The 27,633-nt window shown below is 38.2% G+C and overlaps 1 protein-coding gene across 4 annotated transcripts in view; it reads left to right on the plus strand.

The window, feature by feature from the left end:
* ABCC5 (ATP-binding cassette, sub-family C (CFTR/MRP), member 5) overlaps positions 1–27,633 on the plus strand; it is a 140,786-nt gene that overhangs the window by 56,511 nt on the left and 56,642 nt on the right. For 3 of the 4 annotated variants that reach the window (XM_008574201.1, XM_008574204.1, XM_008574203.1), the window contains exon 2: positions 1,581–1,775. The exons of the other annotated variant lie outside the window; for it this stretch is intronic. In XM_008574201.1, the coding sequence (XP_008572423.1) occupies positions 1,647–1,775 (129 nt within the window). In that variant the 5' untranslated portion in view covers positions 1,581–1,646. The remainder of the gene's footprint in view (positions 1–1,580; positions 1,776–27,633) is intronic. 4 annotated transcript variants of the gene reach the window in all.

Consider the following 27,633-nt stretch of genomic DNA (forward strand, 5'->3'; position numbering starts at 1 on the left):
AAACTGTCTCCCTACCCCCACCCCACCTTTTTAAAAGTAGAACTAATCTTTTCCAGATAATCAGCTAAGCGCAGATAATCAGCTAGTCTAGGGAGCCTTTGGAGGGGGAGGTTGGACTTCTGCGATCCCTGCAATGAGAAGGTTTACTCTGATCTGCAGCTACAGCTTGACACTAGGACACAGGCAGATGCCAGGTCTGTTTATAGTTTAGCCTTAATGAGTTCTCAATGACGTGATTGCTGTGCTCTTAGTTGGTAAGCTGGTGTTCTTCATGGTGCAGTTGTCATTGAACAAGGTGACTTTTTTGTTGTTCTTAAATATAAATAACTTAGCTATATCAACTTAGGGTACTTGACCCAGACTTCTGAAAGGCAAGAGTCAAGCTTTCTGTGTGCTGGAAACATGTCTCTGTGGAGGAGATTAGTCCTTTTTATTTAGAGGATTAGTAAGTGTTCTCCTTTTTTCTGATACCTTAAAAAATGAATTATGTAGTTGTCAGAGTTTTGTGCTACAGTAGTGCTTTTAAGTCACAGTGATAGCTAGGGGTTTATGGAATCCAGAGACAACTCAGCTATACTTTAATTTCTAGTGAGGCTGGTGTGAAAGGTGTTTTTTCAGCTTGTATCTGGGAAGTTGTGAACCATCTTAGTGTGGGGGAAACGTTTTAGAGAGGTATTTATGTGTTTATTTTTTTTAAGTGACCAAAGTTGACACAGGGTATTGATTAGAGTTAGCCAGGCATGCAGTAGTTTAGAACAGAGTTTCAGGTAGAAACTAGATAAGACTTAGCAATACAGGGTGGGAAATTTGGTTTGGCTTTTTTTTGTTTGTTTTTTAATAACATCTTTATTGAGATATAACTTATATACCATAAAATTCACTCTTTTAGAGTGTACAGTTCAGTGATTTAGTATATTCATAGAATTGTGCAATCATCACCACTATCTAATTTTAGAACATTTTCTGCACTGCAAGGGGAATTTGTGTTTAAAGTTAAGTTATAATATTGTTTTTTATTTTAGCTGTGGAACTTCATGAAGCTTTCAAATAACATCAGCTAACCTACTAGCAAATTATAAAATTGCAGAGATGGGATATATCATTGGTAGAATAAGTGTTTTGTAAGGTTTCACTTAGTAAAATTTAGTAGGAGAAATGATGTCCATTTAAAAATTGTGGAGTTTGTAATGCTTGGAACAAACTGAAATTGTTCCCAGAAAGTCTTTTAATAAAATAAAACCTATCTATATGTTTTGTACGTTGTATTTGAGCTTAGTTGAAGACGGTGGATGTCTCTTTACTAATGTGTTTATTTTTTCTATTTTTCTTTCCCTTGGAGGTAGGAGATGGTAATTTTTCTTGATTCTGTATACTGAATTTTAAAAGAATGAAATGGTAGTTGAAAATTTTTAAAAATTATGTTTATAGCTATAACAGTAGACAGCTTTAATGTTTTCACCCCTTTTCCCCTATTTTAAAGCACTTTAGCATATGATTAAGCACAATTTAGGAAATATCTGTTCTTGATGGATTTTTTTTAACTCTCAAGCTATTCCACACTGAACTTGATGACTTTTTAGTTTCAGAAATTCTGAAGTGAAACCAAACCAGGAGTCTGTGAGCCCTGGCACCTCCGCTCAAAGAAGATGAAGGATATTGACATAGGAAAGGAGTATATCATCCCCAGTCCTGGGTATAGGAGTGTGAGGGAGAGAACCAGCACTTCTGGGCAGCACAGAGACCGTGAGGAATCCAAGTTCAAGAGAACTCGACCGGTTAGTGTTTCCTAAGAGTCTCTTTTCTTATCTGCTTGTTGTACTAGACCACACCTTTTCTCATATGATGCATACTTTAATCATTTATTTTTCTTTATTGGCTTTCAGTCACTGTTAAGAATTTATGGCTACTTTTTTTTTTGTCTGCTGGCTGGTGTGGGGATCTGAACCCTTGACCTTGGCGTTATCAGCTCCATGCTGTAATCAGTGAGCTGATCAGCCAGCTCTGTGGTAACTTTTGAAGGAGTCACTGGTTCATAGTAAGCACTCGACAAATGGAAGGTGGGATTGGATCTCAGCCTCCCCACTGTTTCTTCCTCAGCATTCTCCTCTTTTTCACTTTTTCTCCATTTTGGTACCTTCTGAAAAGGCTTTAAGGCAACTTACTGGGGGGAGAGGATAGAGGGAATATCAACCATTAAGTGCCATTCACGTACTTAAAAAAATTGGTTTTTTTCTTCTGCTTCTGTTGTCTGTGTTTAAAATATGAGTCCTGGGGGCTGGCTGGTTAGCTAAGTTGGTTAGAGTGCAACCTGGTAACACCAGGGTCAAGTGTTCAAATCCCCATACTGGCCAGCACCAAAAACAAACAAAAAGCCTCTAAAATATGAATCCTTTGGAGAGACTCACTCAGGTTGAAGAGAGTGATTGGAACAATTTTAGATAGTTATAGGATAATTAGTAAGTTTTTCAAGTAAATTCTTAAATGTAAAACAGTTTTCAGATAATCTAGTTTTCTTCAATGGAAATAATGAAGATACATTTTAGACTGGAGGAACTATTTTTTTTCTGAGAAAAGAAAAACATACATTTCATTGAATTGCAAAAGTAATAAGAAAGCAGAGTGGGGGTGACTAGGTTTATGAACTGAGGTTTATGTTAATGCATTTGTTATGTGAAAGCTTGAGAAAGATATGGACTTTGCAGCCAACACTGGCGTTTCATTAGTCTGACATTACCTGTTCCTCTTTGGGGTGTTAAAGCCGATGCTTTATTAATCAACTGCTTTACTTTCTCACTGATGGGTCTTCTCTGGCTCCCACTGTGTATTATAGAATGCTTTCTCATTCAGGCTTAACTTTGGAGAAATATAGATTCAGTGTTACCAGTATCTAATACTTCTTTGGTGCCAGTTCTGTAACTTCTCTGTGTCCTTTTGTCTAGACTTTATGTTAATTAAACATTCATTGAATATCTTCTGAGTGCTAGACACTTTATCATAGCAGTTAAATCTGGAAAAAGTTACAAAGGTAACATTGGAGCATGGCCTTAAGGGCGATTAGGTGGGGAGGCTTTTTAGGGAATAGAAGTAAAGACCCAGAGGTATAGAAAAAGTTGGGGGCCTGGGATAAGCTACTTAACGTTATTTGTGCCTAACTCATGGGATCATTGAGGAGTAAGTGAGATAGTACATATAAAATACTTAAAATGTTATCTGGCACATGACCAATGCTCAATAAATAAATGTTAGCTCTTAGAACTAGTTGTCTGGAGTGTTGGATGTGTAAAGGGAAAATGCCATGCTAAAGAATCTTACTACAGGCATTAGGGAACTATTGAAAGTTAATGAGATTTTTTTTTTTTTAAACTTGTTATTTTGAGATAACTGTAGATTTACATGCAGTTGCGAAAAGCAATGTAGTGAGATTCTGTATATACTTCATCCAGTTTCCCCCAGTGGTAACGTCTTGCATAACTATAGTACAGTATCACAACAGGATATTGATTGACATTGTTACAATCCATTGACTCTATTACAATTTCACCAGCTTTACATGCAGTCATTTGTGTGTGTGTGTGTGTGTGTATGCATTCTGTGCAACTTTTCATGTGTAGATTTGTATGACCACTACCACAGTCAAGATACAAAAGTTCCATTACAAAGATCTTTCATGTTACCCTTTTATAGCCACAACCACGTCCCCCAGCTTGCCAATCTCTGGAAACCACAAATCTTTTCTCCATCTCTGTAATTTCATTATTTAAGAATGCTGTATAAATGGAATCATATAACATGTAACCTTTTGAGATTGCTTTTTTCACTCAGCCTAATTCCCTTGATAATCACATAATTTTTTGTGTGAATCAATAGTTCTTCCCTTTTTATTGCTGAGTAGTATTCCATGTTATAGCACAGTTTGTTTAACCATTCATCTGTTAAAAAACATTTGGGTTATTTCCAGTTTGGCAACTACAAATAAAAGTGCTCCGAATGTTTGTGTACAGGGTTTTGTGTGAACATAAGCTTTCTGGATAAATGCCCAGGACTGCAGCTTTTGGTCATATGGTATGTGTATATTTAGTTTTGTAAGAAACTGCAATACTCTTTCTCATTGTGGTTATACCATTCTACATTCCCACCAGCAATGATCCAGTTTTTCTACATTCTGGCCAGTATTTGGTGTTACTATTATTTTTATTTTAGTCATTCTGATAAATGTGTCTGATATCTCATTGTGGTTTTAATTTGCATTCCCTAGTGGCTACAGATGTTTAACTGGCAAGGGGTTTTTAAGACTACATTTTTATCTTAGAAAGATTAGTCTTGAAGCAATGCAAAAAAAACCGGTATAGGAGAGAGAGAGAAAATACAGGGAACAGTCAGGAGGCTGCTGTGCCAGTTCACATGAGAGAGGCCTTCTATTCTTTTCAAAGCATAGAAGTGAGGATGGAGGGGAAAGGTTGAGGGGTATCTCTGGAAGCGGAAGCAGCACTGGGATGTCTAGGATTGGTGGTAAGGTTTTAAAACTTTTAGAGGACAGGTAGGAAGAGGAGAAGATTTGGGAGATAAGAACGAGTTTGATTTTGAACATGCTGAATTTGAAGTGCATCCAGGTAAAATTATCAGTAGGTAGAACATAGACAAGAAATAGAATAGGGAAAACATTTTGGAGCCATGGGAGTGAGCAAGCTTACTCAAGGATGGTTTCTGGAGCAAGAAAAGGTAGAAGCTTTGAAGTTAGTGTGTGGTCCTGTGAAATTTCTGGGGATAGGGTCCTGTGCAGTGTGTTAGAGTAGAATTGGCATTAGCAAGCAGCATTTCCTCTGTAGGTGGAAAAAACTACACATAGGGTCACTGTTGTGCCTTTTGTTCCCTAAATGATTGAGTCAGCCACCATGACTGCAGGGTTCCTCCATGTGACCAAAGCCTTCTCTTAAAGAAACAGGCAGGCTAATACCACTGTTATAGTTTCAGGAGTCCACATGAATTTTACTTTCATTATTCTTCCATGTTTCCTAAAGTTTTTAATTTGAGTACTGTTTTCCTGATTTTTACCGTATTCTTATATCCTGTGAACTTTTTTTACTTAAAATATTTTTTTAATCTACTTTTTTTTGCTTAGCCTTGACCTAAGCAGTAAAATATTTTTGTATACATATTAAAACAAATGAATAGCTATTAAGTGTTTTTAAAAGTTCACATATGGGCCGGCCTGGTGGTGCACTGCTGCAGTGCGCTGCTTGGGAAGTGTGGCGGCGCTCCCGCCGAGGGTTCGGATCCCACATACAGACCGGTTCCCGCTCACTGGCTGAGCGAGGTGTGGGGGCAACACTGAGGGTTGCGATCCCGTTGCCGGTCCCGGTCCGGTACGGGGGCAACACTGAGGGTTGCAATCCGTTGCCGGACACGGAAAAAGACAAAAAGGAAAAAAAAAAAAAGTTCACATATGATCTAGAATCTTCTAAATCATCTTCTTGAATACTACCTGTCAAAAAACAAAATTTCTCAGATATATTTATCTTGAGCTTGTTTCATATGTTACAAGTTTGCTGACAGAAGAAACATCAAGATGTCAAAAAATTTTCCAGTCTGAAATGGTATAAAAATGGATAATTTAAGTAGTTGGGAAGCAGAATGCCTATATAAATATACAGGGTTTTTGTCGGGTTTTTTTGTTTGTTTTTTTAATAAGCAGCTAATTGGGTAGGGATTGCAGTTTCATGTCACATCATCATAACCATCATTTTCTATATTAGTTATTAGAGAGGAAATCTGAGACAGGACCTCCCAGATGCCAGGTATGCCTCTTACCCATCAGAAGTAAAAAAACAATACCTTTAACAAAAGATAAGGATACATCTGTGGCTCTTAACTGGAAAACAGGGTTTCATTTACCACCACTAGCCTTTGATAGGTCCAATTAACAGGGAAGCATGAAACTGTGTCAAACAAGTCAGAAGCAAAGCACTAAAGAATAAGTTCTGATTTTAAACAGGCCAATAATTTTTTTTTTTTTTCTCTCCAAGCTGTAAGCAAAGATGCAGAGTGCACAGTTTGCCCATTCCTTAGTATTGCGATGAAATCTTTCTTTTGTAATACTCTTTGGGAAAATTGCTCTAATCAGTCAAGTTTTCAAGTATTTGTATTTTCCCACACATGCTTAGAGACAATTAGGGTAAAAATAATGCATTGCAATCCTTCCTCCAGACTGTAAAGTTAATGCTTGTAGTCACACACAATTTGATGCTTAGCAGACGTCCTTTAATCCTGAAGTGTTAACAGTCATGCCTTCTGGTGCTGTTTGTTCTTTGAGCCTAAGTACTAACTTTGGCTGGCATTATTTCAATTAACATGGAGATTTATATCTAGGCCACTCCTTAACACTGTTATTGAGCCTGAGGCAAGATTCTTCGGACACAGTTCCTTATAATTGTGTTCATATATTCACATGTAGATCATATGACTCCACAAGCCCTGATTTGTTTTTTTGAATTGTGATGTTTATTCATTTTTTATTCAGCAAATATTTGAGCACTCTTCTAGGTACATGCACAGCACTGAGCCAAGTAGTCTGATAAAGATAAATTGATGCTTGCCCTCCAATAGATGCTTAAACTCACAGACATGTACATAGATTATTGTAATTTAGGTGCTATGGAAATTAATAAGGGGAAAGTGCTTTCCTCTCAGGGCAGACTTTAGGAAGAGGTAGCATTTGGTTTTTTTTGTTTGTTTTTTTTTCCTTTTTGTCTTTTTTACTGACCGGTAACGGGATCGCAACCCTCGGTGTCACGCCCGTACCGGGGACCGGCAACGGGATCGCAACCCTCGGTGTTGCGCCCGCACTGCGCTCAGCCAGTGAGTGGGAACCGGTCTCCACATGGGATCCGAACCCTTGGCGGGAGCGCTGCAGCGCTCCCAAGCGGCGCACTCTCCAGTGCGCCACCGGGCCGGAGAGGTAGCATTTGACTAGAGACTTGAGGAATACATAGAATTTGGAGAAATGAAGAACGTGCCAGGCAGAAAAAAGAGTTGTAGTTAGAAGCAGCTAGGCCCTATTGGCTTTAAGCCTAAAGTGTGTGAAGTTATAGAGGGATAAGACAGTGAGTCTTAGACTTCATGTGTTCTTGAATAATAAAGGGTTTGGATTTTTGTTGCTTTAATATTTAAGAAAAAGTAAGACAAAGCTGTCAGATGCTTTTATGAACTTTGTTTTATTGTGATGGTGGTTTGTTTTCTTAGTGGTCTCAGGCCAAAGCTCAGAGTGACTTGTTTTTCACTAGCATGTCTAATCTAGGAAAGGTGGAAGACAAAGATAAGCAGAAGTCAACTAAAGTGCATTTGCCATTATTATTGCATTATTTTTCCCTTCTCTCAAAAGTGTACCATTGGTGGAATTTCTTCCTACCAACTTAGAGTATTCTATGTCGGGCCGGCCTCGTGGCTCACTCGGGAGAGTGCAGCACTGTTAGCGCTGAGGCCGCGGGTTCGGATCCTCTATAGGGATGGCCAGTGCACTCACTGGCAGAGCGTGGTGCGGACAACACCATGCCAAGGGTTGTGATCCCCTTACCCGTCAGAAAAAAAAAAAAAAAAAAAAGAATATTGTATGTCTAGGAAAGGTAACAAAGCAAGTTTTCATAAGATCCAGGGGTCTTCACTTAGTATTTCTTAGTTTCGTGTTAGGCTGACCCTTCCACCTTGGTTGGAGTTTTCATAATTAGTGATCTGAAATATTTTGGTGGGCTGAAGTTATATCCTAGGGATCAAGGATATGGGTCTAATCTCTTACCAGAAATAATTCTAAGACATATTATTATGAAAGAAATATGTGCTCATTATAGGAAATGTGCAAAGTGTGCAAGATTATAGCAGAAAATAAATCACCCTTAATCCTTCTACCCAGAGACAGCTATTGTTTTCATGAAGTAGTTTTGTCTAGTACATTACACATTTAGAGAATGTGATCTGAAAGCTTTTCTTTATGGACTAAGAGTATGTGAATTTGTCTATGCCCTTGTGTTTTCAGAGTCAGAAATGTTACCTGTGAGTCTCCTTGCTGTCAGGAAGGAGAGCACGATGAGGGAGATTAGTATTTTCAGCTCTGCATTATTTTTCTCTTGATTGGTACTCAGTGACTCAGCAGATTTTCTGTACAGTGTTAAGATGAGTAAGAACACCTATCTTTTTTTTCTTTCCTCCCTGTAGGCATCCATAAAACTTTATCAGGCTCAGCAGTCTCTTAGGTACTGCTGGGTGTGATACGTATCTGGCCTGGTGCCAGGTGTTTGTCTCCAATGGCATCCCAGAGCTCTCTGGTGGAGATGACAACAGTGCTGCTATTGGTGCAGAGCCCAGGTGGCTCTCCTGCATGGTGGTGATTGCACAACAGCTTGATGGGGCTCTTGGGGTTGGCCTGCTGCCTTGATCATGAGCTCTCTTACGCGTTTGCAGCCAGACTGCTGCTGCTTTCCTAGGAAACACTGCTTAAGGGAAATAAATATAGACTGCTGGCATGAGTTGAAGGGGCCTTCTGTTAGAAGGGAAGAAAAGTACAGTAATGAAACGAGCTTCCTGTTTTTAAAGCTGTTTAAAATACCTAAGTCTTTATTTTGTTAAGATAACGTGGAAGTTCCAAATGGTCAATGAAAACTTTTTCAATGAAATCTTCGTTCCACTTTTAGGTAGCCTTTTGCTAATGCTTTCTTTAATGTCCCACCATTGTTTCCTCTCTCAATCAAAAATAAAAAGGCCAATGCCTGGGACAGGAAACAGGGCTTCCAGAAATTTTCGCAATGGTCGAACTTGTCAGTATCAAACCTAAAGACGAATGTGAAGTTAATTTGGTGTACTAAGTCCAACAATTAGCAGAATTAAACTTGTCTATCCCTTCCTGCCCCGCTTTTAGGGAATTAGTCTGTTTAGATAATTAGATATTATATATGTTTTAATTATTTAAGGTTATTCTCTGAGTTAGTTGTTCAAAGAGTTAACTTAATTCTGTTACTAGATATGAGATGAAAATATCTGTTTACCAAAGCCTGCTCATGGAGGCAGGAACGAGACTGACTTATGAATGTGTGTACTTTAAAAGATAGTTGGGACCCTAAAGGCCATCTTGCCTAGTTCCCATTTAGCCTCACCTCCATGTAGGTGAGGCCCAAGAGAGACATTTACTTGGCAGACCAGGTTAGGGCTGAGTGCTCTTACCAGTGATGTTATTTCTGGAGTTAGATGACTCGGAATGGAGCTGTTGCTTCCTTGAGAAGCGTGATGTATCTGCTGCCTACTCTCCTGGCCCAATGTATTGGATTGCTGAAAGGAGCATGGAACAGCTAACAGATGCCAACAGTACTGACAACTGTACCAAACCTTGCAGTTCAGGATATGTTTGTTTTTGAAAGATAATCTTACCAAAAAGGATTCATGTGTTGTTATAAAGTCTATTATATGTCATAGAAATAGATACATGCAGACTTTTAGAAGATAAATTACACAGAATGGGTTACAATAAATAGTTACAGTTGTTTGGCTTTTAAGAATCCCGTGAACTTTACAATCTTCTGTTTACTTTTAGTTGGTATTATGCAGGTATGGTATTGAGCAGTGACTTAGTTTTCTAAATGTTGTGTCTCATAGTAGAAAAATGGCCAGACTGCCCATCTCTTAATCTTTGTTTGCTTCTTGCTATGGTCAGCAGTTCTAGCCTGCCCTGCAGTTCAGGGATCAGGTGATGGAACCCCGACTGCCTTGTACTAAGCATTTAACATTTAACACACATTGTTCTAGGCACTGAAGGAAGTTTTATTTGCAAATTGTATTTTGGCCTTTTTTTTTTTTTAATGCTAAAGCCTGAAAATCTTGAAGGGGTTGAAAGGGTTTTGTGAAATGCAAAAGACCAACATTCACAAGTTCCACTATCTAAATCAGTGGTTTTCAGACCAGGCTGCCCATTAAAATCACTTTAAAAAAGTTAAAAAAAATTTCCAATACTGGGGCCCTATCCCAGACAATTAAATCAGTCTCTAGGATAGAACCCAGGTATTAGTAGTGTCTTAAAGCTCCCCAAGTCATTCTGATCTGTAGCCAGCGCTGAGAACCTCTCCTCTAGATATCATGGAATGAAGTCTGTTTTGTCCCCTCAACCAGTGGACTCCAAGTGTTTCCTATAAGTCTTTTCCCTCCCCTCTGTGATTCATTTTCAGTTTAATCCTTTGAAACCTTATCATGATATTAACAAAGTTAATCTCAGACTCCCAATGTAATAGGAACTTTTAATAAGTTTGTGGAATTTAGTTTATGAAACAACTGAAAGCCCTCAAATTCCTGCTGATTATGAGGTAATGCTAGATTATGAACTGTGGAAGAATACCAGTTTTACCAGGATGGTGGTGTTAAGTTATATCCATTAGCTTTATGTATTTACCCTTGTAAATTGTATTAATAGCTGATCATCGGCATGAGAGTAACAGAAGAGCTGCAAATAAGTGAGCCGATGTACAAGTTAATTCAGTTTCAGCCTAGCACAGCATAGTTGCTGAGTGATAGGGCTGAGATTAGCAGGTTCCCTGGCTTTGAATAGTTGGCTCTTTCTGATGTATTCTGCTTCTTCCCCAGGAAAGTTGAGTTCTAGAATTTTATTGACTGTCTTGACCAAAGTGGCTACTATTTGGAAGGTTTTAAGGGAAGAGCTTGAGATGGTAGGAATCATATTAACAAGCCACTGGGGAGTGAGGATTTGGTGGGAATTGGGAGAGGAAATGTTCTTGGTAGGATTCTTTAATTTGTTTGAGATAGGGAGGGTGGGAAAGCCTGAAGCCAGCTGATCTTGGAAGGACATCAGCTTTTAAATTTCTCTTTTAATTTAAAAAGCACATTTTAATTTCTTCTTTTTAATTTAATTTTTAATTTTGAAATTTTTAGTTCTGAGTCTCTTGGGACCTATATCTAATGAAACAACAGTTTCCCTTAAAAGTCTGTCTTCCTAGTGTTTGCTGTGATATGGGACTGGGACATCTGCAGAGAAGCTTTTCTTGGGCCAGAAGGATTTATAAGAGGAGACTGCTGTTTTGTGTTTGTGTTAAGATCTTGTGAGTCAGGGAGAGGAGAGGAAGGACTATGTAGAAATCAAAGGCCTGTGGGGGCCGGCCAGGTGGCGCACTGCTACAGTGTGCTACTTGGGAGCGCGGCAGCGCTCCCGCCGAGGGTTCGGATCCCACATACAGACCGGTTCCCGCTCACTGGCTGAGCGAGGGGCGGGCACAGCACCGAGGGTTGTGATTCCGTTGCCGGTCCCAGTCCGGTACGGGCGCGACACTGAGGGTTGCGGTCCGTTGCCAGACACGAAAAAAGAAAAAAAAAAAAAGAAATCAAAGGCCTGTGGATTTGGATTGGACCCTAGATGCTGCTTTCTTTGAGAGATGTCAGACAGAAGTACTGTAGCCGCCTTTAATCCTCTGAGAGCTGATTGCCAGTTGATGCCTGCCATCCCTGCATTCAGGAACAGTGTGGTGACGACTCAGTCCCAGGCTCAGGAAGGCTACCCTGCTCTTGTCCTGCTGTCAGGAAAGGACTGGATTGTTCAGACCTGGGAATGATTTCTGGCCCCTGGTATCTTGTCCCAGAGGCCTCGATGTGGGGGGAAAGCCCATGGTTGCCCTGTCAGCAAACATTCTGCTCTGGTAGCCTGTTAAATTCAGATAGGGCAACCCAGCTAAATGGGTGCCATGTGGTGGTGTGATAGGTGCATTAATTGTCACAGATGTGAGGATGGCGTTAGTGCCAACAGAGGAGGGGTAGTCTCTTGTGGAAACAGCTCTATTTGCTTACAATTGAATGTTCTTTGTTTCCCTCACCAGATAGGCGTGTATACGAGCATGTGTTACCCTGACCTTTGTTTGAACCTTGGCAGAATCTGGGTTTCATTGTCCCTTTTTAGCTCCCCAGTGTCCCCACTCCTGCCCTATTGCCATCACCTTGGTAGGAACAAAAATGTGGGCTGGCCAGTTAGCTCAGTTAGAGCACAGCCTTGAAACACCAAAGTGAAGGGCTTGGTTCCCCGTACCTGCCAGCCACAAAAAAAAAAAAAAAAAGAAGGAAAAAAGCTGAGTGTCTCCTAGCCATGCAGTCACAGGGAAGATATAAATGGCGGTATTCCTTGTTTAAAGTTTTTCTCAACTCTTGGATCAAGCAGTATTTTTCCCTTTGGAACAACAAATCAACTGCTGTGATGCTTTTCTGTGTGGCCGGCTGTCTGGCTTCGGAGAGCCTTTCAGTCTATCATGGCTCTTAAGAGCAATAAAAAGAAATAGTGCCCTTATCTCATCTCAGGAGAAGCTTTAAAGAGTTACTTATAAAAAGGATTGAAAGCATCATAATGTGGAATACAAATGGCCTCATAAAGTACATTCCCCTAGATCAGCTACCTTAGTACTATTGACATTTGGGGACCAGATAATTGTTTGTTGTGGGGGCTGTCCTGTGTATTGTGGGATGTTCAGCAGCGTCACTGGCCTCTACTCACTAGAGCTAGTATTATCCCTCCAGCAGTATCTTGGATCGAGTGTCCCCCCAAAACTTGACCCTGCATTGTGACAGTGCTAAGAGAGTGGGAAATCCTGTTACGGTAATTGAAAGATGGGTCCTTGAAGAGATGATTAGATTGTAGGACCATGCCATAGTGAATGGATTAAAAATGGTGGTCATGGGCATGGTTTGGAGGGCTTTAAAAGGAGAGTGAATGAGGAGGTTTGTGTCTCTCTCTGCTTCCACCATCTTGTGGAACCACTGGGTCACTATTGCCACCACCAAGGCTCCCATCAGTTATGTTCCCTGAACTTTGGACTTCTGAGCCTAAGAAACTGTAAGCAATAAATTTGATTTTCTTTATAAAACACCCAGTTCCAGGTATTTTGTTATAAGCAACAGAAATGGACTAATACAAGTAGTGACAAACAGAAATGTCTCCAAGTATTGCCATGTTTCCTGGGCAAGTAAAAGCATCCTCACTTTTTTATTTTTATTTTTAAAAGATGACCGGTAAGGGGATCTTAACCCTTGACTTAGTGTTGTCAGCACCACCCTCAGCCAGTGAGCTAACCAGCCATCCCTATATAGGATCCAAAGGCATGGCCTTGGTGTTATCAGCACCACACTCCTGAGTGAGCCATGGGCTGGCCCTAAAGCATCCTCACTTTTTTATTTTTATTTTTAAAAGATGACCGGTAAGGGGATCTTAACCCTTGACTTAGTGTTGTCAGCACCACCCTCAGCCAGTGAGCTAACCAGCCATCCCTATATAGGATCCAAAGGCATGGCCTTGGTGTTATCAGCACCACACTCTTGAGTGAGCCATGGGCTGGCCCTAAAGCATCCTCACTTGAAAACTACTGGGCTACAGTGTCCAATATGGAAGCTACTAGCCACATGTGGCCATTGAGCATTTGAAATGTGGCCAGTCTGAATTGAGATGTGCTATGAGTATAAAATACAGTGGATTTCATAGACTTAGTACAAAAATAGGAATACCTCATTTGTAAAATATTCCATTAAGAATTTTTATGTTGATTATATGTTAAAAAGATAATACTCTTTTATATTGGATTAAATAAAATATATTATTAAAATTCATTTCAACTTTTACATTTTAAAATGGCTACTAGAAAAATTTAAATTACATTATGGGGCTTCCACTTGTGGCTTGTGTTATATTTCTATTGGACAGTGCTGAGCTAGAGTGTTGATCTACTATAGTTCAGCCATTAATCTTGTATTATGTGTTTAGATCCTCATAAACCCTTGGGTTTATATTATTTATTTATTTTTCTCAGTATTGGTGCATAAATGACTTTTTTCTTTGGAAAATTTTCCTTCATTGAGTAAAATTGTGGAAACATAGAGTATATAAAGTGTTATATATTACCAGTTTGCTCTCCTGATGACCTGCTGGTGGCATATTAAAAATTGGTTTAATGTTCAGATAGTGTATGTTTGTCTGCACTTCTCTCCTTCCATTTTAATTTTATCTCTATTTTTATTAAGGTATATACACTTGTATCTTAAAATTTAATTTCTATTTCTCAGTTGGTGACATTGGGTCTTTTTGTTCTCTCCTGTATCCCTAGTGCCTAGAACAGTACCTAACACATAGTAGGCCCTCAGTAAGTACTTGTTGAATTAATAGATTTAAAAATCATATTTTTCAGTGAAAGCCCAATTTTTGAAATATGTGATTATATTAGTTACCTGTCACTTCTTTAGCTTTATCCCCTTCTGTTAATGTTAATTTCATTATGCAAAAAAGTTTTCCTTTTTGTATTTAAACCCATCTATCTTACCTTTGGTAATCTGACTTTAGGAGGAAAATGGAGGCTGTCTCCCATAGCTGGACTAAATATACTATTTATTGAACGTTCTTTTATTTATTTGGTCATTTTTTATGTGACTTGGGGTTAATTCCAGGTGGATTAATGTGTGTTGTGAAACCTGGATCTCGATTAATTAACTCCAATCTGGTATTTATTTGTCCAAAAGTATTCACTGACTCATGATTTTCAACCCTGTTATTTTATTTGTGTTTTCATATAGTAAGCCCTTAAAGCTTGAATATGTTAATAAGTCTTTTCTTTAGGTACATTTCCATTTTCAATCCATTCAGCCTTAGAATGTTGGTAACTCACTTTACAGAATGATAAATGTGGTAGGATATATTTATTTTTACCTTTAAACAGACACACTTTTTTTCTTGGCATCCTCAGCCATGTAAGCTTTTTTAGCAAGCTTAGAGAAGAAGAAAAGCTAGACATCCAAGAATGTAGTTACAAATGTGAGACATCTGTGCAGTTACTGGCAGGTTAGTAAAAAGATGCTTTTATTTTATGTTTTATGTTTTAATATAAGTCTATAATGTGTCTGTCCTCTAGCATCTGCTCATCTTTGGTTTAAAAACAATTAGAGATGTGCATTTTTGCAATCCAGTAAAATAGTTTACTTACATTCTAGTGTTCTAGTCATGTAATTGTGACTGATTTTGGAAAGTACCAGTCGTTTATAATGATGTTAGTTGGAAGAGTCAGAGTTAGAGAATCATTGTTTATTTTAACCTGGTATTCACCCTGTGGAAGAGAGGAGTGCTGTTTACGAAGGTATATCTGAGATCATCTTGTACAGTTATGATTTACTTGTTTGTTTTTTCTTCGAAAGGCACATAGCATAATGAGTAAGAGCCTCAACTTGAGCCTGGAACTCAAACCCTGCTGCTGCTTAACATCTATGTGCCTCAGTTTCCTTAGCTGTAAAATGGGGATAATAGTACCTACCTCATAGTGTTGTTACGAGGATTAAATGAGTTAATATCTGTAAAGCATTTAAAACAGTGTTTGGCACATAGTAAATGCTATACTGGTTTGTTATAAATTAATTTGTACAGATTTTCTTGTCATCTTCAAGTAAACAGTTTGCCTTTACAGATACATGCTAGTCATGATAGTTGGCTTTAAAGAAGGAAGGTTGCCCTAACTTCCTTTATTTCTTGCTAATGTCCAAGGTTAGGTGGGCTAGAGGCAGCCTCAGGTCAACAAAGTAGAACTGATGAAAGTTCTAAAGCTAATAGTTATCTTTCGCAATAATACTAGAATACTTATTCTATAATAAAGTTAATTGGGGCAAACTGGGTAGATATCTAATTGCTAGAAGCTATAATCTTTAATCCTGTAATCCCACTGGTGGAATTTATCCTAAATAGTCCAGAAAGAGAAAAATGAATGATAGTAATTTATTGTACTATTAATAATGAGCAAATCAACTAGAGAATCTAATCAGAAGTAGAATGGCTAAGGGGCCGGCCCGGTGGCGCACTGGATAAGTGCGCCGCTTGGGAAGCGCGGCGGCGCTCCCGCCCGAGGGTTCGGATCCCACATGCAGACCGGTTCCCGCTCACTGGCTGAGCGAGGCGCGGGAGCAACACCGAGGGTTGCGATCCCATTGCCGGTCCCCGGTCCGGTACGGGGGCAACACTGAGGGTTGCAATCCATTGCCGGACACGGAAAAAGACAAAAGACAAAAAAAAAAAGAAGTAGAATGGCTAAGATCTCCTCAGTGGTATATAATGCAGCATTAAATGGTAATGCAGACTGTGAGGCAACATGAAGTTATTTTAGTTGACATTTGAATAGTAGGTGCTAGCTCCATACTGTGCTAGGGACCAGAGATGCAAACAGAAGTAAGACAGCTTACCTACCCTCCACGAGCTTTTACCAGAAGCATCGTACCGCAGTGATATAGATACAGGGAAGACATAGGAAGGAAGAAATAAATTTCCTGACCTTGAAAGAGTTGGGGAAAGCTAAAGGAAAGAGGAAATAGTGAGACAGACCCTAAGGTTTATCAGATGGATAAATTGGGGTAATGTAAATGTGCATTAATTGCGTTTTTTAAGATGAAACATAGTTCATTGCACATATTTGTGGGGTACAGAGTTGACTATCAGTACTTGTGTACAATACGTGATGATCAGATCAGGATAGTTGGCATATTCGTCATTACAAAATGTACTCATTCTTTGTCACCTTTTACCCGTTTCTCACTAACCTCTCTCTCCCTCCCCCTTTCCCACATCTAGTAAACACAGTTCTGTTTTCTCCTGTTGAAGGTTCAATGTGTTATTGTGATTGTTGTATCTTTCTTTCTATTTTACTTATTTATTTACTTTTTAGCTCCCAATTATGAGTGGGGACATATGGAATTCCTCTTTCTGTGCCTGGCTTATTTCACTTAACATAAATTTCTCTCAGCTCCTCCATGCTGCTGTGAATGGCAGAATTTCATTCTGTTTTTATGGCAGAGTAGTATTCCAGTGTGTATATACACCACATTTTCCTTATCCAGTTGTCTGTCAATGGACATTTAGGTTGGTTCCAACTCTTGGCTATTGTAAATAGAGTTGTGATAAACATGGGAGTGTAGATATACTTTCAACATGATGATTTCCATTCCTTTGGATATATACCGAGTAGAGGGATTGTTGGATCATATGGGAGTTCTATCTGTAGTTGTTTGAGAAAACTCCATACTGTTTTCCATAATGGTTGCACTAATTTACAATCCCACCAACAGTGTAGGAAGGTTCCCCTTTCTTTGCATCCTTGCCAGCACTTATTTTCTGTCTTTTTGATAATAGCCAGCCTAACTGGAGTAAGATGAAACTTCAATGTGATTTTGATTTACATTTTTGATGCTTAGTGATGTTGAGCATTTTTGCATGTATCTGTTGGCCGTTTGTATTTCTTCCTTGGAGAATTGTCTATTCAGCTCTTTTGCCCATTTTTAAATTGGTTACTTGTTTTTACACTGTCAAGTTCTTTGAGTTCCTTGTATATTCTGGATATTAATCCCTTGTCAGATGCATAGTTTGCAAATATTTTCTCCCATTCTGTAGATTGTCTTTTCACTCTGTGCATTGTTTCCTATGCTGTTCAGAAGCTTTTTAGTTTGATCCATTTGGTTATTTTTTCCTTTGTTGCCTGTGCTTTTGGGGTCTTATTCATAAAGTCTTTCCCAGTCCTACATCCTGAAGTGTTTCCCCTATGTTTTCTTTTAGGAATTTTATAGTTTCAGGTCTTGTATTTAATTCTTTAACCTATTTTGAGTTGGGTTTTTTTATGGTGAGAAGTACGGATTTAGTTTCATTCTTCTACACATGGATGTCCAGTTTATCAGCACCATTTATTGAAGAGGCTATCCTTTCCCCAGTGTATGTTCTTGTGCCTGTGTCAAAGATCAGCTGGCTGTAAGTACGTGGATTGATTTCTGGGATCTTTATTCTGTTCTGTTGGTCCGAGTGTCTGTTTTTATGCCAGTACCATGCTGTTTTGGCTACTATGGCTTTGTAATATAATTTGAAATCAGATAGTGTAATGCCTCCAGCTTTACTTTTTTGCTCAGGATTGCTTTTACTATTCAGGGTCTTTTGTTGTTCCATATGAATGTTAGAGTTTTTTCTGTTTCCGTGAAGAATATCATTGGTATTTTGGTGGGGACTGCATTGAATCTGTAGATTGCTTTGGGTAGTATGGACATTTTCTAGTGTTAGTTCTTCCACTCCATAAACATGGAATGTCTTTCTGTCTTTTTGCATCCTCTTTAATTTCTTTCAGCAGTGGTTTGTAGTTCTCATTTTAGAGATCTTTCACCTCCTTGGTTAAATTGATTCCTAGGGTTTGTTTGTTTGTTTGTTTGTTTGGTGGCTATTGTAAATGGGCTTTCTTGATTTCTTTTTCTGCTAGTTTGTTGTTGAAGATTTTTGTGTCTATGCTCATCAAGGATATTGGCCTGCAACTTTATTTTTTTGTTTTATCTCTGTCTGATTTTGGTATCAAAGTGATGCTGGCCTCATAGAATGAGTTTTGGAGAATGGCCTCTGTTTCAATTTTGAAGAGAAGGGAATTAGTATTAATTCCTCTTTAAAGGTTTGATAGAATTCAGCAGTAAACCCATCCAGTCCTGGGCTTTTCTTTGTGGGAGACTCCTGATTACTGCTTCAATCTTGTTGGTTGTTATTGGTCTATTCAGGTTTTCTCTTTCTTCTTGGTTCAGTCTTTATCGTTTGTATGTGTCCAGAAATTTATGATTCCCTACAGGTTTTCAAATTTGTTGGCATACAGTTGTTCATAATAGTCTCTAATGATTCTTTATACTACTGTAATATCGATTGTAATGTCTCCTTTTTCATTTCTGATTTTTGTTATTTGGGTCTTCTGTCTTTTTTTTAGTTAGTATAGTAATGGTTTGCCTATTTTGTTTATCTTCTCAAAAACCCAACTTTTTGTTTCATTGATATTTTGTATCATTTGGTCTCTATTTCATTTAGTTCTGCTCTGATCTTATATTGTTCTGGCTGCAAAATTTGGGATTGAATTGTTCTCTTTTTTCTAGTTCTTTGAGGTGTAACATTAGGTTGTTTATTTGAAATCTTTCTCTTCTTTTGATGTAAGCATTTATTGCAATAAACATCCCTTTCAGTACTGCTTTTGCAGTATCCCACAGGTTTTGGTATGATGTATCTTGATTTCCATTAGTTTGAAGAACATTTTTGATTTCCTGTTTAATATCTTCTTGGACCTTACAGTAGACTAGATGCCCCCCTCAGCCTCATTGAAGCTTAAATCCACATTGTAACTGTTGAGGGTGGGAAATCCTGTTTATAGTAATTGAAAAGTTGGGTCTTGAAGAAGTGATTAGATTGTAGGGCCATGCTGTAGTGGATGGATTAATAACAGTGGTCAGGAACATGGTTCTGAGGGCTTCAAAAGAACAGCATGAGGAGGTTAATCTTTCTCTGCTTCCATCATCGTGCAATATGAGATCCCTAGGTCACTGTCACCACCACCGGATGTGTTCCTTGGACTTTTGACTTCCCAGCCTCAGAAACTATAAGCAATGAATTTTGTTTTCTTACAAATTACCTAGTTCTGTGTATTTTGTTATAAGCAACAGAAATGGACTAATATAATATAGATCATTCAGGAGTATGTTGTTTAATTTCCATGTATTTGTATAGTTTCCAGAGTTCCGCTTGTTATTTATTTCTAGGTTTAATCTTTTGTGGTCTGAAAAGATACTTGAAGTGATTTCAGTTTTTTTAAATTTGTTGAGATTTGATTTGTGACCTAACATGTAGTTTATCCTGGAGAATGTTTCACGTGCTGAAAAGAAGAAAGTTTGTTTTGTAGTTGTTGGATGAAATATTCTGTAGATGTCTGCCAAATTCAGTTGGTCTAACATGAAGTTTAATTCTTTGTTTCTCAGTTGATTTGTTGCCTAGATGATCTGTCCAATGTTGAGAGAGGGGTTTGAGGTCCCCCACTATTATTGTATTGGAGTCTCTCTCTAAGTATAGTAGTATTTGCTTTATACTAATGGGTGCTCTGGTGTTGGGTGTGTATATACTTGTGATTGTTTTGTCTTCTTCCTGGATAGATCCCTTTATCATTATATAATAGCCTTGTCTCTTTTTATGGTTTTTGGTTTAAAGTGTGTTTTATCTGATACAAGAATAGCTACTCCTGCTCATTTTTTGTTTCCATTTGCATGATATATTTCTTTCCATCCGTTCACTATTAGTCTCTGAGTCTTTACAGATGAGGTGAATTTCTTGTAGGCAGTATGTAGTTGTTTCTAGCTTTTTAATCCAGTCAGCCAGTCTAGACTTTTTTTTTATGATATCCTTTTTTTTTTTTTTTTTTAACTTATTTTTTCTTTGGTGGCTAGCTGGTAAGGGGATACAAATTTTTGACCTTGGTGTGGTGTTACAAGGCGGCACTCTTACCAACTGAGCTAACAAGCCAGTCTATGTCTTTTGAGTGGGAAACTCAATCAGTTTACATTTAGAGTTATTATTGAAAGGTATTGCCCTACTTCTGGCATTTTTTTAAAATTTTCATTTGGTTGTTTTAAATATCTTTTGTTGCTTTCTTTTCCTTTTATTGCTTGTCTTCAATGTTTGTTGGTTTTTTGAGGTGGTAACATATAGTTTCTCTCTTATTTACATAACTGTTCTGCCAGTGGGTTTTGTTCTTTCTTGTGTATTCATGGTGGTGGTCATCATTTTTTGGATTCCAGATGCAAGACTCCCTTGAGGATTTCATGTGGTCATGAACTCCTGCAGTTTTTGTTTGTCTGGGAAATATACTATTTCTCCTTCATTTCTGAAGGATAGCCTTGCTGGGTATAGTATTCTTGCCTGGCAGGTTTTTTCTTTTAGCGTTTTGAATATATCATCCTATTCTCTTCTGGCCTGTAGGGTTTCTGCTGAGAAATCTGCTGTTAGTCTAATGGGGACTCCCTTATAGGTGACTTTTCTCTTGCTGTTTTTAGGATTCTTTCTCTGTGAGTTTTGCCAGTTTGACTGTGTCTCAGAGAGGACCTTTATGAACTGAATGTTTTTGTGGATCTTTGAGCCTCCTGGATCTAAAAGTTTCTGTCTCTCCCAATACCTGGCAAGTTTTCTGCTATTATTTTGCTGAATAGGTTTTTAATGCATTTTCCTTTCTCTTCCTCTTCTGGAACACCCAGGATTCAGGTGTTTGTGCACTTAAGGTTTTCTGATAGCTCTCAGAGATTTTCTTAATTTTAAAAATTCTTTTTTCTCTTCTTTGTCCACCTGGGTTATTTCAAAAAGATAGTCTTTGGAATCAGAGATTTTTTTCTTCTGGTTGCTCTAGCCTGCTACTTAACCTCTTGGTTGTGTTATTTCATTGAACGAATCCTTTGGTTCTAGGCATTCTGCTAAATTCTTTTTTAAGATATTAATCTCTTTGTAAATTTCCTCCTTCATATCCTGGATACTTTTTGTTATTTTATTGTGTTGTCTGAGTCTTCACGTATTGCATTGAGATTTCTTAAGATTGTTGCTGGGAATTCTTTTTCAGTCTTTTCAAGGGTTTCCTGCTATATGGGGTCTGGTACTTGAGAATTGTATTCCTTTGGTGGTGTCACATTTTCTTGGTTTTTTTTTTTTTTTTTAATTTCTAGTATCCTTATGTTGATGTCTCATTACTTCGTAGAGCAGTTGCTTCTTCAGTTACTCTGGAATCACTTGTTAGGAGAAAGACTTCCTTTTCTAGATGTGTTTTATATTTACTGTTGAGTAGACACAATAGTGTAGTCTCTGTGTGATTACTTCAGCAGTATTCGGTGTTGGAATTGTGTGTGAGTACCTCTGTGGCCTAGACACTGGGGTGCTTAGTAGTTCCTTGCTAAGGTTAGTGACACTGTGTTGGGTCATTGAGGATGTGGGCAAGATCTTTAGTTCTTGGAAAAAGCACTTGGGTGCCCTGTTGTTCTTTTGTTGGGTGACCCTAGGCAGGCTTGGCATCCCATCTAGCATCCTGTGACCCTGATGGGTGCACTGGGGTATATTGGAGTTCCTCAGTTTTTTTTTTTTTTTTGGTCTTTTTGTCTTTTTCCGTGTCCGGCAACGGATCGCAACCCTCAGTGTTGCCCCCGCGCCCCGCTCAGCCAGTGAGCAGGAACCGGTCTGTATGTGGGATCCGAACCCTCGGGCGGGAGCGCCGCCGCACTTCCCAAGCGGCACACTTATCCAGTGCGCCACCGGGCCAGCCCAGGAGTTCCTCAGTTTGAATGGGTTACCCTGGTTGGGTTTCTCTTTCCTACAGGCAGCGGCTCTTCCTGGGTCCTTGCTTTCCCCAGTTGGGGGAGGGGTTGGTGGTGGCTGGGAATTTTCTTCTGCACTCTATTTGGCTATCCTGGGTTTCTGCACTCTCTAGGGGCTCTGCATGTGTCTCCCCCTGGGTCAATGCAGTAGTGTGGGCTACATATATATCTCTCATCCCTGGGTGCACAACTGTGGGGACAGCATAATTCCTGTGTGAGTTGGCACACTGGGACATGGATCTGTGCTCGCTCACCTCTTTCCAGTGCCTCCACTTATGACTCTCCTGTGTCAATGCAGTTGAGTAGGTGGCAGTGGCAGCAGGTCCCACACATGGCCAGGGTGGCTGGTGTGGTGGCATTATGGAGGGTCCAGATGTAGTTGGAGCCATGTTTCAGGTGGCAGTGATGGGGAGTGAAATGAACCTCTCTGTGGGAAGGCAGAGAACAATCCTGGGACCGGACAGTGGCACGAGTGATTGTAGTGGTGGGGTGGGCTTGCTCTGGTCTTCTACAGGAGGAACGTGCCCTGGGCATCTCTAGTCTGCCATCTTTCCACAATCCTTAAATGTTTATTGTATACCCAATACAATGCTGAGCACTCTTCATAGTCTCATTAATTCTTCCTAACGATATGTGGTAGAGGCATGCACCATTGTAAAAATGAGTAAACTGAAGCCTAAAGTGGCCTGGTAACATACTGAAGAATCAGCATTCAAGCCTATGTCTGTATTCTGAAGTCCATGTTCAAAATCACTGTACTTCACTATGGCTTCCAACTATGGGAAAATTCTGTCTATGGAGGTATTAATACTTTAAGTCCATAACAGAAATAGTTTTGTCCGAGTAAGAGAATTCTTATCTCTTACTGTTGTGTTGTTTAAATATTAACATTCAGGAGTTCTTGCCAACAGCTAAATATCTCTTGCTTATTGTTTTGAGAGACCTACCTCTAAAGAAGCTGGGTATAGATGGGGAGCAGCACTGTGTTTTCTTCGAGAGACAGCATTCTTTGTCAGATCCTTGTATCTCCATCAGATATTCATCTTCCTGATGCAGGCAGTGAGTAAAGGTATGATAATTGACAGTTTGGGAAAATGTTTAGTAAAGAAAAGCAGAAATCAGATATGACTTGGAAAGTGCATTGCTTAGAGTGGCAAGTTTTGTTTCTCTTGGATCAACAATATAGACTTTTCTGTACTCTTACTGTGAGAATTCCTATTCCATGTTTTATCATGACATGAAAATTTTGAGGATTAGTGCTGTTTAAACCACTTTTATAGGGGATTTGTCTTTGTTAGGATAAAATTGTATTTAGTTTGTTGTTCTAAAATCAAAGGCAGTATAAGAGCAGTTGGTCTCTGCCATGTCACAGGCATTTGATAATGCCACTACAGTACTCATGATAAACCTGCAAGAATGAAGGCTTGGCTGCCAACTCTCCTTTGACTCTTTTTAAAGAGCCTTTGAATTCAGCATTTTCCAATACAGGAAGTAACTTATTACCCAGGAGGTGGTGGAACCTGACATCATTATATATAGACAAAGGAATGAAACCCACGCAATGAGAGGATTTATTATTATTATTATTATTATTATTATTATGCTCGTTCACTTTTCTATTAATAGGTTTTGGTAAAAACTATCACTAGGCATTTTAGAGATGAGGAAAATGAAATTAGTATGCTATACGCATGGGAATTAGAATATTCTGCTTCCCATGTCAAAAGATGTTCATGTAACTCTCCTAACTCTTGGATTTGGTTTGCCTCAAAAGACAAAAGAACTAGAATAACTAACACAATTTTAATAAGGAAGACTAAACTTGGAGGTATCACACTACCCTATTTTAAGACTTAATTTATAGCTACAATAATCAAGTCTGTGGTATCAGTGGAGGGACAGACAAATAGATCAGTGGAATAGACTCCAGAAACAGACTGCACAAGTATGGCCAACTGATTTTTGACACAGGTGCAAAAACAATTTAATGGAGAAATGATAGTCTTTTCAACAAATTGTGTTGGAATAATCAGAAAGCTGTAGGCAAAAACAATGAATCCTTACCTCAATCTTACATTTTTTTTACAAAAATTAAAATGAATTATAAATCTAAATGTAAAACTATGAAACATTTAGAAGAAAACACAGGATAAAATCTTCATGACCTAGGATTAGATGAAGAGTTCTTAGATATGACACTAAAAGCACAGTCCATAACAGAAAAAATTGATAAGTTAGATTTCATCAAAATTACGAACTTTTGCCCTGTGAATAGCCCTGTTAAGAGGAAAAAACACGCCATAAAATGGGAGAAAGTATTTGGAAGTCACGTATCTGACAAAACACTTGAATCCAGAATATGTAAAAAACTCTCTAAACTCAAGACTAAGTAAACAATCTACTTACAAAATGGGCTAAAGACTTGAACAGACACCTCACCAAAAAGGATGGGTGGGTGGCAAATAAGCACAAATGTTAAACATCCTGAGCCATTAGGATGGTGCAAATTAAGACCACAATGAAATACCATACCATACTTACTAGAATGGCTAAAATAAAAAGCAATGATAATACTAAGTGCTAGCGAGGATATGGAGAAACTGAATCATTCGTACATTGCTAGTGGGAATGTAAAATGATACGGTGGCAAAGTAATTTCAGTGACAACTGATGTTAGAATCAAATAATGTCAAGCTGTTTTATATACTTTTTGTGCTGTCAGAAGTGAAAATAAGAAGTGAGATCTCCATTCTCATACAAATTTGCAGTAGGTATATTTTCTGAGCTCAAATTATAGTTTCTACAGTGTTTTTCAGAATCAGTGAAGGAAAAAGGAAATGTCTGTATTTTAAGAGTCATTTATTTTGGAAATAGTGGTGATGGTTGTACAACATTGTGAATGTAATTAATGCTGCTGAATTGTACATTTAAGAATAGTTAAAATGGCAAATTTTATGTTGTATATATTTTCCTACAATAAAAGAAATCCATGTAACTGCCATTTAGTAGCTTCCACCCAGCATGATTAATCTGCAATGTAATGATATGATAAAGGCCAATGTCAAGAGAAAAATCTAATAGAGTTTTGTAATGCCTTCTAAGAGATGAATATGCTCAATTAAAATCATGGATTTTTTACTCATGGATTGATTTCAGTATTTGGCAGTACCTATCTGTGAAAAGACATTTTCAAAGATGAAATTGTAAAATTTCATGACAAATCAGCAGTAATAGATGAAAATTTGCAATTGATTTTCATGAAGGGGAAAACTATTTTAAATCCCAATTAAGCAAAATGTTATTTCCCCATAAAAGAAGTCCATTCTTCTCATTAGTAGGCCTGTATTACAGAAAAAAGTACTTAATTATTATTATATTTTAAATTTTGTCAGTAAGCATTTTGTGGAAATTAGTTTTCTCAATATAATAAATATTATAAGAAATACAGAAAGTGTTTGTCATCCCCTAGCTTAAAGCATTGATTTTTCACTCTTTCTTTTCTAATATATGCTTTTAAAGCAACCAGAATTTCACTCTGTGCAATACTGTAGTTGCACCCCACAAATTTTGATGTGTTGTAGTTTCTTACCATTTAGCTCAAATATTTTGTACTTTCCATTTGATGTCTTTTTAAATTTATAATATTTAGAAGTATATTGTATAATTTCTTAACATTTGAGTTTTCTTGTTATCTTTGTTACTTAGTTCTAATTAAATTCTAAACTGGTCAGAGTACATACACTGTATGACATCAGTCTTTTGAAATTTGTTGAGGTTTGCTTTACAGCTCAGCCTATAGTCCATTTTGGCAGATACCCAAGATGTACTTGAAGTGGTATTCTTTTAATTTTTGTCTTCCGAAGCTTTGATACCCAAATAGGGCTGGTCCCTATAACATTCTGTACTTACTCTGTACAGATTCCCTGTTTCTACTCAGATGTAGTACGTATGCTTGCATTTTTAGTATCTTTCTCCTTTCCCAACCTAATAGTTTTCTTCTTGTGGTTATATGCAGCTTAAAGGTAAGAAAAACCTTTGCTTTGCACTTGAATCTCAGTAACCCTTTGTTCATTATTAAGTGCTGTGGTTCTTAACCACTAAATTAATTGTTCATCCTATTCATAAGGACTTTATGTAAGAGTGAATTCTTTTCTTGGTGTTGACTCTTTTGTCATGTTGGCTATTATTCTCTTGAAACCTGGTGTACCTTGCCTTTGACGAAAGGAAAAGAGTGTGCTTCCCATAACTGATACTAAGCAGTTTTCTTATCTGGAGATACATGACTATGGTGTGAACTAAAGATATTGTATTTGATCTGCCCAGGCTTACAGGAGACCCCTATGCATGAATTCTACACTTTCAGTTCAGCTAATATTTGAGTTGCCTCTGTTCTTTATGGAAAAGAGGTGGTGTATAAAAAGAGAATCTGCTTAGTGTAAGGCAAGGTATGTTAGGTACTGTGCCACTTAACTTTTTCTTGATTTGGGAATCTCTTCTTTCTTGGTATTTCACAGTAATTGCTGGAAATATCTGTGATAATGTGAATTTCACTGCTTAGAGAGAAAAGGAAAATAAGGAACGTGAGGAAAACGAAGCTTCTGCTTCTGTAACAGGAAGGCATAAACTTTGCGTTATTTTTAGCGTAAATGAGGATAGATTTGTCCAGATTCTTGGCCACATCTTCTGCCATAGTCACATCCTGAATTACATATACTTTTGTTAATAGGATTAACATTTATAAACTTTGTAGTAAATACAAGTAACTTTGTATTTCAACTCATGAGATCCTCTGCTGCATGCTGCAGGAATATGGGTATTGGAGGTTTTCTGCTGTGAAGCCAGGGAGAGAACCCATGTTCTGCTCTCCCTGTTGTTGATGAGAGAGAGAGAGGAGGCATGTGTGTACATCCTGGCTCTTTCTGCATGACAGAGCTGTTTAAGTGGAGCTGACTGTGAAATTGTCCTAGAAAATGGGCAATAGAATTTGCAGTTAATAGTGAAGTAATTAACTCCTCAGTCCATATTGGGAAACAGAACATAAAACATTTGCCAATAAAAATATAAATTTTAGAATGTACTACACAAAGAGTGAACCCTAATGTAACCAGTAGACTTTAGTTAATAATAACATATTAGTATTGGCTCATGAATTGTAACAAATAGATGTGAACAATAGCACAAACGGATGGTGAAGAGATGCGGGAGGTGAGGAGGTATATGGGAACTCTCTGTACTCTGCTCAGTTTTGCTGTGAACCTAAAAGTGATCAAAACAACAACAAAGTCTTTTAGTTTAAAAATTTTAAATATCTGGTTAATGTTCCTTGCTGGGTTCATATCATACAAAGTCAGTGTTTATCCTCCTGACACTTGGGATTTCTCAGTTGCAATGAAGCTGGTTTGCAATTTGAGCTGTCAGATTTGCCTCTCACCTGTTTATTAACTGTGCTCTTGCCTTTCTCCTGTC

Source organism: Galeopterus variegatus, unplaced genomic scaffold (assembly GCF_000696425.1).
Source record: "Galeopterus variegatus unplaced genomic scaffold, G_variegatus-3.0.2 Scaffold1013, whole genome shotgun sequence".
NCBI lineage: Eukaryota > Metazoa > Chordata > Mammalia > Dermoptera > Cynocephalidae > Galeopterus > Galeopterus variegatus.